At 34.1% G+C, this 20,498-nt stretch overlaps 2 protein-coding genes across 2 annotated transcripts; one reads left to right on the top strand and one right to left on the bottom strand.

The window, feature by feature from the left end:
* Window positions 1-9,891: 9,891 nt before the first annotated feature.
* Window positions 9,892-12,407, top strand: LOC140891845 (uncharacterized). The gene is made up of 6 exons (XM_073300507.1): window positions 9,892-10,169; window positions 10,274-10,494; window positions 10,780-10,999; window positions 11,524-11,609; window positions 11,718-11,809; window positions 11,910-12,407. The coding sequence occupies exons 1-6, from the start codon at window positions 10,074-10,076 to the stop codon at window positions 12,143-12,145; spliced, it is 951 nt and encodes a 316-aa protein (XP_073156608.1). The 5' UTR covers window positions 9,892-10,073; the 3' UTR covers window positions 12,146-12,407.
* Window positions 12,408-17,790: 5,383 nt separating this feature from the next.
* Window positions 17,791-19,589, bottom strand: LOC140889990 (uncharacterized). Its single transcript, XM_073297735.1, has 3 exons — window positions 18,719-19,589; window positions 18,502-18,677; window positions 17,791-18,351 (listed from the first exon to the last, which is right to left on the bottom strand). The coding sequence occupies exons 1-3, from the start codon at window positions 19,587-19,589 to the stop codon at window positions 17,791-17,793; spliced, it is 1,608 nt and encodes a 535-aa protein (XP_073153836.1).
* Window positions 19,590-20,498: the final 909 nt, after the last annotated feature.

Raw genomic sequence — 20,498 nt, forward strand, 5'->3', positions numbered from 1 at the left:
ATACTTATATTATTTTTTTTCGTGATTATGACATTAGTTTGGTTGTTGAAAAAATAGTTACATTATTTTAAAGAAAAACATTATGTTAATTTATTATTGTGTATTTGTGTAGCTTATAAACCAATAATTGTTAATTTTTTTTTTTACGAAAGATACACTCTAATATAAAAATAAATTATTATCATGAAGACGATCACTTTAATAAATGAAATGTTATGCATACACTTATATCTATATCTATATCTATATCTATATCCATATACATGAATTAATATAAAAATCAATAGATTAATAAAAATGTATAAAATTATAAACAAACATTACTTTTAATATAGTTAAATAAAATGGTTAGATAAAAATAATTTATCTAGTCGGTATAAAAAAATTCAAATGATTGAAAATAAATCTATCAATTATCATCAAACAATACGTAGTAAACAAGTTGAGCAAAAATCATTTATTTACAAATAATACTTTGAATATATAAATTATTATGGCAAGAAGAATAATTTATTTTATTTTATACTTTTGTATAAAAATTATTTTGTTAAAATATTTCCTCATTTTTTATGTTACACGTATTTTTTTTAACATAGTGAAAGGATTGAGTAATGTGTCAATAATAAAATCTTTTCATAAAGTGAATAAAAAGAATAAAATAAATCATACTGCCTATTAATGAAATATTTATAATTAAAAATTTATTATAAAATTATCTTTATTATAATTGTTATGTTTAATTTTTAGTTGGTAAAAAAAAGGAAATAAATGGAGTGATCAATTAATATATCAACATATTAAATATTATTTAAGTACTTTAACATTCTAAGTAATTTTTATAGAAACAACGAAGTGATAATATATAAGAAGTTTAAAATAACAGTATTTTAAGTTATTGTTATAATTTTTTTACTTGATCTTTATGAAAATTTATTTTAATTGTTATATTTCTATGTTAAATTAATCATATAGTATTTTAACATTTTAAGTAATTCTTATAGAAGACAACGAAGTGATACTATACGTAAGACCAAACATTTTTCGCTTTACCAAAAGCTATAGTTGATAGTAATGGTGCAACTCAAATCTTTTAACTGCACAGCAACCCAAGTTTTATGGTTCGGTCGTTTTATCAAACAGAGACAATTATTGCACCCAACAATATATAATAAGTTTAAAAAAGTACTTTAAGTTGTTATTATAATTTTTTTACTTAAAGTTTATTTTAATTGTTATATTTCTATGTTAAATTAATCACATTATAATAAAATAAATAATTACAAAATTATTATTATTATTATTATTATTATTATTATTATTATATATAAAATAAGAGTTTGAAAAATTCAAATAAAAGGTAAAGTAATAAAATATATGACAAAAAATTATAGGCTTAGAAATTTTAGTTATTATGGTATTTGTTAATTATGAACAATAATTTCATATATTATTATATCTAAATATTAATTATTACAATTATATCGGATGCTTTGATTTTTCATTGTTTTTGGTCATTTAATATTGAGTCAATGTTTTAAAATATATATCCATTTTCACTTCTTTATAATTATGTATGTCTATATATCATTTTGTACCCAAGTTGTTAAATGTTTTTACAAGATATTTGATTGTTTAGCTTATGATATATTATGTTTCAAGTTATATATAGACTCACGAGTCAATATATATATATATATATATAGAGTTTCCATCAAATGATGTAAAACCATCATGGGCAACTATATATATATATTTTATATATATATATATACATCATTTGATGGAAACTCTATATATATATTTTATATATATATATATTAGTTTTGATCCCACGCACTCAAGGATGTGGGGGATCCACGTGTACCCGTGCCCAAAACAACTTCGATTGTCTTGAAATTTTCACGGTAGGGTCGTCTCGAAAATGCGAATCCAACGATATATCATATTATATAAATTTCAATTTCGGTGGTCGGAAATTTGAAGATGGCCGGAAATTGCATATTTCACCTAATTCCGGCCATCTTCAAATTTCCAAACGTTGAGATTGAAAAATTTGTATCATATGATATATCGTTGGTTTCGTATTTTTGAGGCGACCCTACCGTGAAAATTTCAAGGCAATCAGAGTTATTTTGGGCACGAGTACACGTGGATCCCCCGCACTCTAGGGTGCGTGAGATCAAAACTGTATATATATCTTACTATATTATTAAAGTAGAGACCCTCTAATTAACAAATTTTCAATTAATTGGTGAAGCTTGATTTGAAATTATCATTATCTTCTAACTTAATTTTCAATAAAACCAAAATTACTGGGAAAAATACTCATTTTATAAGGTTTCCTCTTTTATAGCTATTAAAAGCTCACTTTGTGCCCTTTGATAGTATTTTATTAAAAATATGACATTTAATTTATAGAATATTTGTTTAGAAAAGCGTTATATTTTTATTATTTTTAAAATTTACAATTTATTATTTATTATCTTTTAAAAAAAACGAAATGTACGCACGCAACGCGTGCAACAGAATACTAATATATATAAGGTTTAAGTTGCTAATTAACCTTTATGGGCCTGATTTATGCTTTTAATTGGGGTACTATGCAGTACTGGGTCTTAGGAATTGAAATCCGACAAAAGATCTGAATCAAACATGACAGCATACAGCTTTTCCTGAGTACATATGTACAAATTGAAATTTTGAAAATCTAAAATCGCTGGTATGAGTTTCGGCTTATAGAAAAAACGTGAGAAAGATCAAGTCCCATCATAATTTGGACGTATAAAGAGAATATAAGAAGAAGTCATCTAAGTTACGGTTTTCGAGCTTGAAAAAAAAAAAAGAGAGTATGTACGTGTGGTTAAAAGTTTGAAAAATACAGAAAAACACAACATCGAGTATGTTGTAAATTTCAAAACAAAAAATTTGGATTTTGGAGACATAATATCTAAACAGTGTAATTTAGGCAGTTCAGTTAAGAAAATGTTTCGAAGATCAATCAATATCTCTGTCATATCACAAATGCATGGTATGATTTTATGACTCAATGAAGTACGTTTCTTTCATCTTTGATTTGATTTGATTTGTTCCTTTTTAATGTTAGTTTGTGTAGCTCACTGATAAGTGCAATTTTTGCATTTTATTTTATATGATTTAACTTGATTTTTGTTATGTATCGAGCGATATAATGTGTGTTTGTGTTTGTTTGTGTTTGCATGAATTTAGGTAACAATCAATTTTTGACATGTAAAAAAAGTGAAATAGATGAAATAAGGAGAAGATCAAGATAATATTGAAGCGAAAAGAAGTGCGAATATCAAAGTCGGAGCACCGAGAAGAGGCGCATGAAGGAATCACGAAGCAGCAAGTGTCTAAAAGTTATTGGCAAATCTAGAAAGATCCGAATCCGATCTCACCGTTCATAATGTGATATAAGATGTTTTAAATCCGCTGTCCAAATTTCAGCCCGATCCAACGGCTATAACTTAAGATATGATTTTTGCAAGAATTCTGCACAACAGCAGCCATAGATACAAGCTATTTGAGCACTCCACTCATAAAAGTTTCATCTAAACTGCTCAACGTGCCCACACACACAAACCATACATCTGATCCTGAGGATCATCAAGGGCCAATAATCAACTCTCAATTGCCTATTTGTTTAAGAGGAGTTGATCTACTGTCTGAATCTAAGGATTCATTCATCACTGTAATTTGATTGTTAGGACGAGGCGTCTTAATTGTGTTATAAGAGTTCCGATCTAGACAAGGGTAAGTCCTACGATTGGAGTGAGTTGTATACAAGACGTTGTATAAACCAAAGTCTTCTAGTACTGGATCTTTCTTTCATGGAAGAAGGGGTGACGTGGGAGTTTTGTCTCCGAACATCCATAAACATCTCTGTGTTATTTATATATATTTCTGTCAAACTATTTTTTATCATTGTTCAATCTGTTATTTGGCCTCTTTATGCACATATATTTGTTGACCGATTAACACTGACAAACGAAAAAAAATATATAGAGTAAGTTGCTAACAACAACTGCTCTCATATAAAAAGTTTTTCAAGTGAACTACTCATGGAAGTTGCATAAGAGCAGTCGAAATCGATCTTAACGTATAATTTAACATATTAACCCTCTTCAACAATCAAATTAGATGTCAGGCAAGATTATTATTTTTGGTGATTAATAGTGAGACAAAGGCTTTGATAAAGCTTGGATAGGAATATATATCTTTTATCTGTGCCACCATGATTTTTTTTCATGCACACACACATATACAAATGAATAAAGATGATTAGATGAAATTTTATAATATTATTATAAGACTAATAAATAAATAAATAAATAAATAAATAAATAAATAAATAAATAAATAAATATATATATATATATATATATATATATATCTATACTATATTATAATACTTGAGGGGTATATAATAACCGTATTTGGTATGACAAGAGGACACCATGTTTTTTTCCTCATTTTACCCTCACTTTAACTCTTTTCTCACGTTTTAACTCCATCTTCCTATTTCATTCTCTCTCTCACCTTCCCATGTCTCCATAACAACTTTTTTCCACTAAGTAGAAAATACTTCAATCCTCCAATTCTGAGAGCCAAAATATCAAGCAAAGATAGAAAGTTTCTTCTCCAATGCAAGGGTGTGTTGCTACTGTTTTTCTTTTTTTCTCTTTCATATCTCAGTCAAATTTTTATGCTTTATTATAGTGAATTTCTTTGATTTCTTATCATCTATCTATTTTTTTTCTACAATTGATACTATCATATTTAATTAGTTACACACGCATAGCGTGTGTCACTGTAGCTAGTATATATTATATTTGAGTTGGAGCTCACATATTTTACTTTTTGATACACACGGGATAAATCTCGAACTAACTCAATAGTTTTCAAATCAAACTAATCAAATAAATTGTAGTGGTATATCGTGTGTGTCTATATATACACACACGCTCTAATTAAAAAATAAATTAAAAGAAGAAGCAACCTCTATTTCAAAAAAAAGATGAAAAATAATATTTCCAATGTATCAAACGATTCAAATACAGAAATCGTGATTTATGAAGTAATGGATAGTGCAATTTCTCCAAAATTATTTTATTATCGCCTATACGTTTTTTTTTTTTTTTTTTTTGGTCTTAAATAATCTTCATAATTTAATACTAATTTCAACTTAAATATAATTTTTTTAATTACTCTAATATACATAACAGAAGTATAATATAATTTTTGAAATGATGTTACAATGGAAATTATGTAATACAACCATTTGAATTACTCTAGTATCTACCGTTAACAATTTCTGACATAAAAGTTTGATTCTTGTGTAGGACATATTTTCCAATGAAATATTGTGGGGTAAACTCTGGGAGATGAACCATTTTGTTCTCTTTCTTGAGTTTCTGTCTACTCGTGCATATCCCTTGATTTAAATTTTGCATGTACCAATGAACCACTAACTTTTACTGAAGATCCCCTTGGGTCAACCCTTTTTGATAATAAATAATTGGAAATATTTCACTATTACATGTAAATGGGCAGCAGAAAGATTTCACAACCCTAGCCCAGATAGCGTAACTTCGAAAACAGCCCATAGCCCAACCCAATCTGATACTGGCAAGCACCAAACTCCGCACCAGCAAACCCTAATTCCCAAAATTTAAATGCATACAAACCCCTCCGTGCTTCTTATTCTATATATATATATATATATATATATATATATATAATTTTGCTATCCTGCCCACTCACCGTGCCCGCCTAATATGCCCACCATGAGGTGTCACTCAACTATTAGATGTGATGAATTGTGCATCAATAGTTGAGTGCCACCTCATGGTGGGTACATTATGTGGGTACGGTGTGTGAGCAGGATAGCAAAACTCTATATATATATATATATATATATATTCAGCTGCCCGGTCAGGTTTTAGTCATGTAAAAAAAAAACCACTAAAACCCGATGGTCGCGGACGAAGTGAGAAAACATAGTTGGACATCTGAAAATTTCTCTATATCTCTACTATTATATAATACTTGAGCATGTTAGAGAAACCGTTTTTTGAGAACACCATTTTTTCTTTCCTATTTTACCCCTCTTTTTCATTTATTCTTTCACATGTAGGTTCCCCACTCCCCACTTCCCACTTACCACTCCTCACTCCCCACTATAACTTCTGAAAATCTAAAATATAATTTATTTTATAAAATCATGTTGATTGTTATTATACACACGCAACATGTGTTCATCATTTTACTAGTATATATTAATTCTCGGTATGACTTTTTGGAGTTTTTATCCTTGCCACTCGATTTTTTTGTAGTCGCTATTGACTTCTTCGATTTTTTTTTATACGCAATGAATTGTTGAAGCTTTAATAGTCGCTATGGCTTGTTGCCAAATTTTGTATAATCATTACGAATTTTAATTTATTCTTTATAGTTCTTATGACATTTTAAAATTATCTATGCCGATTTCCCGGATATATGACATTATAATGACATCTCGGTTAAACATTCGTTGGCAGGAGATACATTTTTACGCATGCTAAATTATGTTGTCAGCAATAAATTATTAATAAACTTCGAAACGAAGATTACAACCCAAATGATTCCTAATTAACTGTCAAAAAAATTAGGAAATTAAATTAAAGCTAATAAAATATTCAAGGAGTTGATACTTTTAAGTGTTGAATTTCTTTAGACTTTAGGTTGGCACGTCTTTCAGTTTTATTTTGTATTCCTCCATGTTTTTCTTCCCCTCGTTTTCTTTTCCTAGGAAATGCATGTAGTTCAACTTTAATTTGCATGTTGAACCACGTGAGCGTATGACATGAGAAAGTAGTTCGAAAAATCTTGCAGTATGCGGCATAATTTATGTCGTATAAATTTTCTTTTGCATAAAATTTGTCTTGACGATCTTGTGAATCGTTTATATATATACCAAAAAATCCGCCAATTGTTGGTGATCTTTATTCGACTGGGCAGAAACTCGGTCAAGATGACGGTTGTTAAAAGGTATGCCGAGCAGGTAAAATTACTAGAGGGTTCTCATGCATCCTCATTCCAAGTACGAGATCCTTGGTTGTGAGAGTGACATGCCACATGCATGACCTTCACTCCTCGGCACAAACATATGTGGCTATATAGCTTCGTCTTCCATACGTGTTTCTTTCTTCTTGGCATTGTTGGGAACGATGGCTTTCGTTAATATATTTAATTAGCCGTTGTTTTCTTTGACATGTATTCATTAGAGCCACGTTACGTTTTGATGACTTACCGCGCGCTTGTGGTTGTTTTGTTAACTCTATTATGCCAATCGATTTCTACAAATTGGGACAACACGTACTAGCTAGGGTTATAGAGCTTGTGACTATCTCCCTCATTAATGTCTTTGAACACTGATCTTGTTGTTGTTTAGAATAAGAGGCAGATGTTCGTTGCAGTTGGCATTGTAAGAGGTGTGTGAACAAGTATGCATTCTGATCAAACGAGAATGTAACTTTTCCCATAAATGGAAACGAGCTGATATTGCCAAAAATTGTATGACACAAATAGAGAAAATTCGGGCAGTGCATGGAGATCCGGGTGACCAACTGACATTTTGAATATGTCCAGGTAACGAACTTCGTGTGTCATTACCTATGCCACAAAATAAAGTGAGTGACATCATAGTTTGCCGATAAAGACACTTCAACGTTTAAATCAGCATTGATTCGATAAAAGTTATAGAGACTTAGAGCAATTTACTGATAATAGATAACGTATAGGTAACTTGAGCTATTTATAAATTTTCAAAGAGTTTTATGGGCTTTGACTTTTATAGACCTAATTGAATTTACAGGCCTTGATAAAATGTTTCAATAAATAAGATTGAGCCTAATTTTATTAGCTAAATAATTAAATTGGGTTATATCCATCAGATTTTAAATTCATAGTAACAAATTCATTGATTTCTTTGGGAAAATAACAAATAACAACTAGTTGTTGTTTAGGTATTGTGAATGATTGATTATAATTTCATCTCGATATGAAGTCGTTTCAAATTATTCTTTCAAATGCTCTCTCAAATTCAAATCCTCCATCCCAAACACAACTTTATATCATTCTTTTGGTTAATTTGTCGAAATATTGGCAACCCATATTTATGCATTATATGGCCATGAACTATCTATTTATAGTTTTGGAAAAATTGCAAATTTAGTCCTATATGTTTGTCATTTTGCGATTTTGGTCCTCTATGTTTTCAAATTTCAGTTTTAGTTCTGCATGTTTTGATTTTTGGCAATTTTGGTCCTTTTTATTAAAAAGTGCTTACGTGGCACTGTACACGTCAGCTCCACATTAGCACTGAATTGGTGCCACATCAGCGCCACATTGGAAAAAGGACTAAAATTGCCAAAAGAATAAAGATAGCGGACTAAAACTAAAATCTGAAAATATAAAGGACTGAAATCGCAAAGTGACAAACATACAGGACCAAAAAAACAATTTTCCCTATAATTTTTTACTATGTACAATAGTTGACGCCAATTTTGTCCACCTCAAAATTGCCCTTATATTTTATACCAATATGTAAATATTATTATATATATATATTCATATTTTCTTAACTAATTATCATAAATAAGATAAAAAATGTAATTTATTTATATATTACTTTATAAATAAAATAATAATAATTAAGAAATCATGATTAAACTAATTATTTAAAAATAAAAATATATTGTGTATATATAACACATGATACTAAATATATTATATTATTTTATACATTGACATCGCAGATGCACAATTATAATAATATTAATAAAGATTGAGCCTTAATCATATTGCATCAATCACTTGTGTGAATAGAGATGAGCATTAGGTTAAAATCGAATCGAATTAATCAAATTTTTAGAATTTTTTTAAAAAAAATTTAGATTTTTTTTAAAAAAATTCAAGCTTCAATTAAAAAATGTAATATAAAATTGAATTAAATAAATTTAAATTTTATTTATTAAAAACAAATATGTAAGCCTACTTATATAATATAAAATTTTTTATTAGAACTCTATAATATTTTTATTGAAAAATTAAATAAATAAATAAGTGCTGCAAAATCATCATAGTCGTCGAAGTAATACTCTTTCTTTTATCCATATGACTCACAATATGGTCCATACCATTTATTGTTGTATTTCTTGTTAACTTAGTGGTTTCAATGAGACGACTGTGATAGCTACCAATGTCGTTGATTAATTGTTTGTGGGGATTAAGAAAATAAACGACAATCAGAAGGGTACTGCCTAATTCGACTCTAGGACAAGAAAATTTATTCATGACAAGTGTTGATCGATCAACTTTTATGATAAAAGTTAACAATTTCACGAGGTCGAATCATAAATTCGTGATGTGATTTTTGTGTTAATATATAATGGGATAATTGAATATCCTATCCCTCGGTGAAATCCCGAGATTTCTAAAAATCTCATGTGAAAAAATTAGCTTCTTATGTTTTTGAATCGTGAGCACATATGTTCTTATTTTTTCAAATTTTGAGCACATAATCCCTCGTTCGTATACATGTGCTCAAATTTTAAAAACACAAAGAATTAATAGTTCAATTTTTAACAATCTCGTGATTTCATGGAATGATGTAGTAAATTATCCCATCTATCATCTATGCATCAAATGGCCATAATTTTTCTCAATATTTATTGACATCTTCTGGCTTTCTAGAAATAGAAAACAATCGTGGTTTTGACCTTTGTGGAGAAATCTTGTCTGAATGCGCTTTTCTGTTCGATCAGAAATCAGATAGGAGTGGAATTCTGTTCCACTTTTTTTCCTTATAATAACAAGGGAAAACGTATACAGTTGAAAAGGACTCCAGCTCCTTTTTTTCCATTAGCTTGTGCAAACGTCTAAGCCTGGTAATCTTTGTCTCGTAAGCAAGTTTTACCCATTTTCTCTTTTATCCGAAACAAAGAATTCAGAATCAGAGAAAGAACTCTGTCTCTCTCTGCCCATCTCTCTGGATTTTGTGTTGGAAGAAAATAATGTTGTCTTTTGAAAAAGAGGTTTCGAAACAATCGAACCTTGACAGCTTCTTGAATCGCACAACACCCGTGGTCCCATCTCAATTCTTGTCCAAGGTTTGTTTCGTTTTTTAAGATGATTTTTGGCGTTTTTGTGTTTCTGTTCTGTTTTAAACTTTTTTACTGGCTGATGCATCCTCTGGTTTCATTTATTTATGCAGAGTGAGACGAGGAAGCTTAATAAGCTATGGCACCCATGGGAAAGGGAGAAAGTTGGGTTCTTTACATTGGGTGATCTTTGGGAGAGTTTTGATGAATGGAGTGCTTGTGGGCTTGGAGTTCCAATTATTTCAGATGGTGGACATAATTTGACCCAGTATTTTGTGCCTTATCTCTCTGCTATTCAAATTTTCACCTGCAGTTCATCTTTAATCTGTTTAAGGTAATCGCATCTCCCAATTCTTCCATAAATTGAATAAGTGATCTTTGTTATTGTGATTTCTAGTTTGAACTTGATTCTTTTGCAATATGTTCATGATGTAAATTCATTTGTGGGGCCTTAGTTTTTCAGCGTTTCGTTTGATTTCCTCCTATATATCGGGCCAGTGAAAGGGTCTATTAGTTAGTTAGCTTGTTATTCGAATTTCATAGTCCTGCCACTTGGAGTTATACATTGCTCATGGTCTGTTTCGAAGATGGTATATAATGATACGTCGAATTGATATAGGGAGGATATGGACTCAGTGAGTGAGACGAGGAATTCATCTAGTGATTCGTTTAGTGACGAGAGTGAGAGCGAGAAGCTGTCGAGATGGGATGGTTGTTCGTCTGAAGAAGGATTGTTCGACCAAGATAGCTTTTGGAATTCGGATGAAAGATTGGGTAATCTTTACTTTCAGCACTTCGAGACATCATCTCCTTATGGAAGAGTTCCTCTGGTGGACAAGGTGCATGGTTTATCCTATGTTTTTTAGTGTGTATATTGATTAATTTCGACATGTCCGTGTGCGTCTTTTCTTCCGGAGGATCTTGAATTGTTAAAAATTGTTACTTGAAAAAGATGATGGCATGCAAGTGCACTGGAGAATCGAAAAAGGAGATGCAAGTTGTCGCGGATATGATAGAATCAATCAAATTCCTTTTTTGACAGGGCATATCTGATAAATAGATGTGGAACATTATACTTTTGAAGGCGAATCAAATATATATTTGTCTTGTATATATTTTAGGTGTCTTAATTCTAGATTTTCGTTAGGTGATTCGATGGTAAACGATTCTTCCTTACGTGGGAACTGATTTATTTGTGCTTCCATTCGAGAACATATTCTAGCTTTTGGGGACCAATATTTCCCTTTGTGCGCCGAAACTATGGTTCCAGTGAGAATCCTGAACATTCATGCATTGTCTTGTTATTTGACTGGGATAGATTCAACACATATTCTGAAAAATCCAAGCATTTACTTCTGATCAGGTTAATAGCTTTTCTCAGAGATACCCGGGATTAACGACGTGTAGAAGTGTTGATCTTTCACCCGCTAGTTGGATGGCTGTTGCTTGGTTAGTTTCTCTCCTGTCTCCTTCCCCTTTTCGCATCACTATATTTGGCGCTGAACATCAAAAACGTGTTCGGATTGATGTATTTGTAAATTGTGAAAATGAATGCAGGTACCCGATTTATCACATTCCTATGGGACGAACCATCAAAGACTTTCAAACATGCTTTCTCACATACCACACCCTTTCTTCTTCTTTTCAAGGTTTTGACTACATTCCCATACATCTTTTTTCCGCGTGCCCGTGCATTATATCAACACTTACATTGTCTCACAAACAATAGTTGGATGCATAATGGAACAGATACGGAGTTGGAAGATAACTTTGAGGGGAGGAGAAAATTAGGAGGAGAAAGCATCTCTCTCCGGCCATTTGGACTAGCCACCTATAAAATGCAAGTTGATGTGTGGATCTCAGACAAAAATGGGGGAGATGGAGAGAGGCTAGCGTCACTTTCGAGCGTTGCAGATTCGTGGCTAAAGCAATTGCGGGTTCAACACCATGACTTCAACTACTTCATGGGGTTTAGGCAGGGGTAGCTGACAGAATTTGAAACCGAAAATGTATTGAATCGCATAGGAACTTACTTCCCTTTGGTTCGTCGGCATCGACATCAAACGTTGGCGCTGAGAATGAGAGATTTACATGAAATTCACTCTCTTGTTAAAATTTTTAGTCGCAAGAGATGAATGCATCCATCAATAATTGATTAACCTTTTGTTTTTTGAGTTTTCAATAGCATCAGTGTAATAACTACAAGAATCTTTACTTATGGTACTGGCAAAATAATCGTTGTCTCAATATTTTGGACTAGTTCCCTTGTCCTCCCCTCCACCAGATATAAAAAGTTGACAAACATATTTATACTAAACATTTGAACGCAAAAAATATCATGAAACGATATCACATGTCAATTTTATATCCAATTAACTCATAAAAAAATATTATTTTTTAGTAGATGAATTGAGACATATTATTTCAAAACCTTATAATCCTACAAAATCTATTTAGGGAGTGTTTGAAATCACTAAAAAAAAGTGATTGTTAGCTTTTGGCTTAAAAAAATTATTTTTGTGTGTTTTTTAAACCTAGATTATTTGTTTAGCTTATGCTTAACTTAATTGAAATTCAAAAGCTAGTCATGTGGTGATTATGTCTCCAAAAATGATTCTAATAAGAAGATCATTGTTAAAATCATTCTAATCACTTATTTATCAAACACCACCAAACTTTGATTTTTAGATTTTCACATTTGTTTTCAAACACTACCAACTTTTGATTTTTTTTAACTTTTTTATAATCTATAAATTAATCACTTCTACAAAAACACAATCTATTGCAAAAACTCCCTTAATCATTGTCCTCGTCACAACATCTAATTCTCGGATATTCACGGTATAATAAACTTTTTTGAGTTATTGAGAAAATGATATAATAACTGTCACGCCCCGAAACCGGGCGTAGTTGACATCGACGTTATTTAACATTTTGAATTGTAAAACAACAAGCCACGTAGTATAGAAAATAGCCTTCAACCAGTCTTTTACATAATCAAATATGTCTTTACAAAATAGGAATTACGATAATAGCGAAAACGACAAAGTAACAAAAAATAAATACTAATAAAACTTCAACTTGATCACCAACCCCAGAAAGCATATTGTTCATCCTGTTCTAACTGTTCTTCGATATCTGGGGAGAAAAGTAAGGGGGTGAGTGTTTTGGAAAACACTCAGCAAGTGGGGGCCGATCGAGCATGATAAACACCAAAATATATTTACATGTACACATGTATATTTCATAATCTCGAAATAAAATAAGCATGTTGAATCTGACACAAATACGAAGCAAACATTGCACTGTTAATTATCTCGTTTTCCGTGGTTTACTGATCAGTCCCCTATATGTTACTCCTCTAAGGGGCGAGGCCAAAAGAACGGTTATTATAATCCATCGCATCAGGGCCATACCAAATCAAATCAAATCGTCGGAAATTTCCTTAACCATTTCTAAATCGACTCTTAACAGTGCATCTCAAATATTTCCAAATAATTCTTACATGCTTCAAATAATATCACGAATAGCCAACAAATAATATATATCAAAGTGAAACGAATATTATCATGCCGATCGAATTTTCAAAAGCATAATTATTTATTTTATAAAACATAACTTACACAAAAAAATAAATATAAGTGTAGAAACTTATATCACACAAAAGAAAGGTAAAAGCCCACTTACCGTATTCGATTTCTAAGAAAATCGTGTAGGAGTAAACATTGTTGAAGAGCCTCGAATGGAGCAAAAACTTGAACTATATTCACGACAAAAATCTGCTCGGTTCCAAGGGAATTAAGCTGCTCGAATTTTCTGGAAAAATGCAACTCCTCGCTCGAGTTCGGCGCTGCTTCTTGGCTTGATCTTGGACAAATTTCTAGATTTGGTTGCGGTAGATGATTGCTTGAACCTGGACAGATTCGAAGGCTTCAGGAACGAGCAGAAACTTGCTCTCGAAATGGACAGAAATCTCTTCAAAAATGGATAGAAAGTTTACTTCGAAACGATGCCGACTTTTCCGAGTTTTCTGGAAACTTTGAAGATCAACACCGAGCAGAGATTTCCGAGCTTCAAACTCCTGCTATTGAGTTTCGAATTTAGGAAGGAGATACACTCAAAATTTGGACAGAAACATGATCTCAGATTTTTGCTTACTGGTTTTCGAAGATAGCCAAAATAATCCTTCCGATACCATGCCGATTTCTTTGAAGATTCTGGGCAGCAACTTAATCCTTTGAATTGCTCGATTCAATTGCTGCTACTGATCCGTAAAATGGACCAAAAATCAGCTTCTTGAATCCTTGCTAACTAGACTGCAATTCGATGCTTAAAATGGCTGGAACTGGAGCTCGAAATGAACAGAAATGAACGGAACTCAAAGCTTTAAAAAAAATGCTACTGCTGCTCGAGTATGGAGTGTTGGAGTGATCGAAATTGGTGTGTTTCCCATCAGCTCAATCCATAATTTATAGGCTTCAAGTTAGGGGTGTGCAATCGGTCAAAACCGAACCGACCGAACCGAAATTAACAAAATCAAACCGACGAAATCTTTTTTTGAATAACCGAACCGACCGATTTTTAACATAAAAACCGAGTTAACCGAACCGATTAAACATCGGTTATTTCGGTTACTAACCGAAATAACCGATGTTTTTCAAAAACAAATTAAAAAAAAAACAAGTAATCCTCAAATCCATTCCAGACAAATTATTGATGCTTTGACACAGTCCCACAATTAAGAGAGCTTCACAAATCAATAATGTCACTCGAGATAAGCTACATCATGACCATCGAGAAGATACAGTTGGTTCGATCAAAAATCAAAAACAGATTTGCCTATTTTTGAAAAACAAAAACCGATTAGTCTCTAACCTTTTTAGTCAATTTTGGTTCAAAGAGGAAGAAGTTGTGGCTAGACTCCCCGGAGACTGGAACGCAGAAAAATTGAGAGAAAAAAGAAGAAGATGCAGAAGAGAAGAAGACGACGCCAGGGGGAAGAGAAGAAGACGACGTCAGGGGGCAGGCCCAGGATGCAGTTGGAAGCCACGCGCAAGTTGAAGTTGGGTAGGGCAACAAATGATTTATATTTTTGGGTTTTGAACATGTTGATTAAAGCCCAATATAAATAATCTGAATTCAAAGAAAAATCAGGCCCAATAATCATTTTTTAAAAATATATATATTAAAATTGGTTTAATCGGTTTAACCGATTTTTAAAATTGAAAACCAAAACCGAACCGAGTAAACTGAATTGACCGATATTTTTGAAAAAAAAAACCGATCGATCGATTAAACCGAACCGAATTTCCGATTTAATTCGGTTCGGTCGGTTATTTCGGTTAAACCGATATTTTGCTCACCCCTACTTCAAGTTCAAGTAGCTACTGAAAAGCCTCTCATGATCAGTCATTTATCCTCCATAATAATCATTTAATCTCCATTACATGACTGTTACACTAGCTGTTACAATTCTTCAGTTTTGAATTTGAAAAGAAATTTGCCTTCACTCCTTCGGTTATAGCTCTTTGTTTCTGATGGAATTTGATTTCTCACATCTCACCCTTTTTATTGAGAGTTTCGTCCTCAAAACTTGAGTCGAGTTGCTTTTCAAAAAGATAAGGATATTGTTTTTGCATTTTTTCTTCGAGTTCCCATGTGGCTTCCCTTTCAGAATGATTAGAACATTGTACTTTAATGTATGATATGGTTCGTCTCCTTAGCACTTGGTCCTTTGTATCTACAATGCGAATAGGAACTTCTTCATACTTAAGTTCCTCATTTAGATTCCCTTCGATTATAAGGGGTGCACTTTCAAGGACATGACTTGGGTCCGGAATGTACTTCCTCAACTGAGACACATGGAAAACATTATGAATCCTTGACATATCCGGTGGTAATGCCAATCTATATGCCAATGTTCCCACCTTGTCCAAAATCTCAAATGGTCCGACATATCTCGGGTTTAACTTCCCGTTTTTCCCAAATCGGATCACCCCTTTCATGGGTGAGACTTTAACATAAGCCTTTTCACTTATTTCAAATTCCAACGGTTGTCTCTTTATATCAGCCCAACTCTTTTGTCGATCTTGAGCAGCTTTGAGTCTTTCCTTGATGATGACCACTTTTTCTATTGTTGCTTGAACAAGTTCAGGCCCAGTGATGGCTTTATCTCCAACTTCATCCCAATACAATGGTGAACGACACTTTCTCCCATACAAAGCTTCATATGGTACCATTCCAATACTGCTGTGGTAACTATTATTGTAAGCGAACTCGATTAAAGGCAAGTGTTCACTCCAGTTACCACTAAAGTCTAGGGCACAAGCCCTCAGCATATCTTCCAAGGTTTGAATTGTTCTCTCTGTTTGGCCATCAGTCTGCGGATGGTAGTCTGTACTGAGAGCAACCTTGGTTCCCATTACTTCTTGAAAACTTTTCCAGAATCGGGACACAAATCTTGGATCCCTGTCCGACAAAATACTAGCAGGTACCCCGTGTAATCTCACTATATTGTCCATATAAAGGGTTGCTAGCTTATCCAAGTTATAATTCATGCGGATCGGTAGGAAGTGCGCTGTCTTTGTTAATCTATCCACAATTACCCATATCCCGTCATGACTCTGTCTTGACTTGGGTAAACCGACAACAAAATCCATAGAAATGTGCTCCCATTTCCATTCCGGAATTTCAAGGGGCTGCAGTAATCCTCCGGGTCGTTGATGTTCGGCTTTGGCTTGCTGACAAACCTGGCATCTAGCAACAAACTCTGCAACATCCTTTTTCATTCCATTCCACCAAAAATTTCCTTTCAAATCCCTATACATTTTGGTACTGCCGGGGTGGACTGAAAATTTTGATTTGTGTGCTTCGGACATTACCTCCTGACGAAGATTGTCAATGTCAGGTACACACAATCGTCCTTTCATCCACATAACTCCATTGGGAACTATTTCAAGATTTGGTGCCTTTCCTTCTCCTGCTTGTTCCCTAAGTTTTTCTAAAGAAGGATCTTGGTTTTGTTTCAATTTTACTGTTTCTCGAAGACATGGTTGTGCTGAGAGTGAAGCTAAGATCACCTTACCCATGTTCTTCCGACTTAGAGCATCAGCTACCTTGTTTGCTTTTCCTGGATGGTAGCTTATTGTCAAGTCATAATCCTTCAATAGTTCGATCCACCTTCTCTGTCTCATATTCAACTCTTTTTGAGTAAACAAGTACTTGAGACTTTGGTGATCAGTAAATATTTCACACTTTGCACCGTAAAGATAATTTCTCCAAATCTTTAGTGCAAAAACCACTGCGGCTAGTTCGAGGTCATGCGCGGGGTAATTTTGCTCATACGGCTTTAGTTGTCTTGAAGCATAAGCAATTACCCTTCCATCTTGCATGAGTACGCATCCCAATCCTCCCTTTGACGCATCGCTATAGATGGTAAAATCCTTGCCTTCAGTCGGTAGTGTCAATACTGGTGTAGATGCCAACTTTTCTTCAAAATTTCAAAGCTCTTTTCACACGTTTCATCCCAATTGAACTTAGAGTTCTTTTGTGTGAGTTTGGTGAGAGGTATAGCTATCGAGGAAAAACCTTCCACAAATTTTCGATAGTAACCAACCAAACCTAGAAAGCTTCAAATTTCAGTTACCGTTTTTGGTCTAGGCCAATCCATAACTGCCTCCACTTTCTTGAGATCCACAGATACTCCATCTTTGGATATTATATGGCCCAAGAAGGTGACGCTCTTCAGCCAAAATTCACACTTCTTGAATTTGACATAGAGTTCTTTCTCTCTCAGCGTCTGGAGAGTGAGCCGGAGATGCTCTTTGTGGTCTTCTTCACTTGGTGAATACACAAGAATATCGTCAATAAACACCACCACAAACTTGTCGAGGAACGGCTTGAATACTCTATTCATGAGGTCCATGAACGCTGCTGGTGCATTGGTTAGCCCAAAAGGCATTACCATGAACTCATAATGGCCATACCTTGTCCGAAAGGCTGTTTTCGGAACGTCTTCTGCTTTGACTTTCAATTGGTGATAGCCTGACCTTAGATCGAGCTTGTAAAAGACTGTAGCTCCTTTGAGTTGGTCAAACAAATCATCAGTTCTTGGAAGGGGGTACTTGTTCTTGATTATGATCTTATTGAGTTCTTGATAGTCGATATACAACCTCATACTCCCATCTTTCTTCTTCACAAATAGAACCGGGGCTCCCCAAGGAGATGCGCTTGGTCGTATTTGATTTTTATCCAACAATTCTTGCAGTTGCTCTTTTAATTCTTTCAATTCCGCTGGAGCCATTCGATATGGTGCTTTTGAGATAGGTGCAGCACCGGGTACCAGATTAATCTCAAATTTCACCTCGCGGTCAGGAATTACTCCAGGGAGTTCTTCAGGGAACACATCCGGAAACTCTTGTACAATCCGGATCTCTTCTAATGCAAGGGTAACTTCTTCCTTTATCTCGCCTACTACGGCTAGATATACTTCTTCTCCACTTTTCATAGCTTTCCAAGCTTGAGAAGTAGATAAAAGAGACTTATGCTCCTTGACTTACCATGATAAATGACTTGGCCGAGGTTTGAAGTTCGCAGTTTGACATTCTTCATGCGACAATCAACTAATGCGTGGTTATTTGCTAGCCAATCCATCCCTAGAATGGCATCGAATTCTACCATGTTTAGTTGAATCAGTTCAGCTTGAAATACGTGTTCACTAATGTCAATTATGCAATCTCGATGTACCCTATGCGTTTCAATTTCCTTACTAGTGGGAGTTGCTACCCTAAAAGGTTCCACAAGTATTTCAGGAATAAGTCCTAACTTCTTAGCAAACCTCTTAGATATAAACGAATGCGTAGCACCAAAATCAAACAACACATAAGCAGGAGATTGATTGATTAAGATGGTACCTGCCACGACATCGTTAGCTTTTCCTGCCTCCTCTTGAGTTAGGGCAAACACACGTGCATTAGGCTTATTCTCCTTGTGATCCTTTGGTTTGTTGGATGTAGCATCTACATTTGATCCTGTCCCTCTCTTCAATGGCTCGGGACATTCAGCAATTCTGTGTCCAAGCTTCCCACAATTAAAGCATGCTCCAGACTTCTTCCGACATTCTCTAGGATGACGGGTATTGCAGGTAGGGCACATCTTGGCTTCTTGATAGTTGGAGCCGGTAAATGTGTTCTTGGTTACTCCACTAGCCTGATTGGGTTTCTTGTATGACTGCTTTCCTTGAGAATATTGGCAAGAGAGAGGCCTCTTATTCTTGTTTTCATCTTCCCTTCGATTGATGCCGGTCTCAGCTCGAATTGCTGCTCCCATTAGATCAGCAAAGCTTGTGGCTTGGTATACTGCTAACGCTGTCTGAATATGGCTGCTTAAACCTCGTTTGTAACGGTGCATCTTCAAAATATCATCCGCCATAATCGTAGGAGCATATGTCCCAAGTGAGTTGAATTTTGATGTGTATTCAACCACTGACATATCCGGAGCTTGAATGAAATTTTCAAACTCACTCAACTTCTGCAGTTTAACTTCGGCTGGATAGTACTGTTTCAAGAACATATCCTTAAATTGTTGCCACGTGATTGGACCAGCTGCTATCATAGGTGGTGAAACTGCCTCCCACCACTTGGCTGCTTTTTTTTTCCAAGAAGGGTGTTACTACATCCACCTTAAACTCATCAGGGATCTCGAGTAGGCGGAGTTGAGTCTCGATATTCTTGAGCCAATATTGGCCAACCTCAGGATCTGGATCTCCTTTAAAGGTTTGGGCTCGATTCTTTCTCAGTGACTCATAATGATACTTCACCCCATGCACTTGTGGTACTGCCTGTGGTGGTGGATTGCCATTTGCAGGCGGGTTTCCCAAGCCTTGAAGGGTGTTAGCCACAATGGCTGCTATAGCCACCAAGTCAGCATGATTTAGGCCTAACCCTTGAGGTGGTGGTGGTGGAGGCGACGGTGGCGGAGGGTTCCCTTCATTGTTGTTGTTGCGGTTTCTATAGCACGGGTTACGGTTGTTGCGTACAGGTCTCTCGTCCATGTCCTACACACGTAAAAGTTTCTAAGATTCTGATAGATTTACGGATTAGAAGCATAACTGAACAAGTTGGACACATAGGTAAACAAAAGATCATTAATTGAATTTCAGAATAACAACTGAATTGAAATGACAACTGATAGTTTTGGAATTTAAAGCAACAACTGAATTGAAAATAAGTGATAAGAAAAACATAGCTGAACAAAACTAATGCATCCATACTAATCTAAGTCTATAACTTCTCCATCCCCCACAGCATCGACGGGCTCCTCCTCGACCTCTATCTCTTC

This window comes from Henckelia pumila, chromosome 3 (genome assembly GCF_033568475.1).
Source record: "Henckelia pumila isolate YLH828 chromosome 3, ASM3356847v2, whole genome shotgun sequence".
Taxonomy (NCBI): Eukaryota; Viridiplantae; Streptophyta; class Magnoliopsida; order Lamiales; family Gesneriaceae; genus Henckelia; species Henckelia pumila.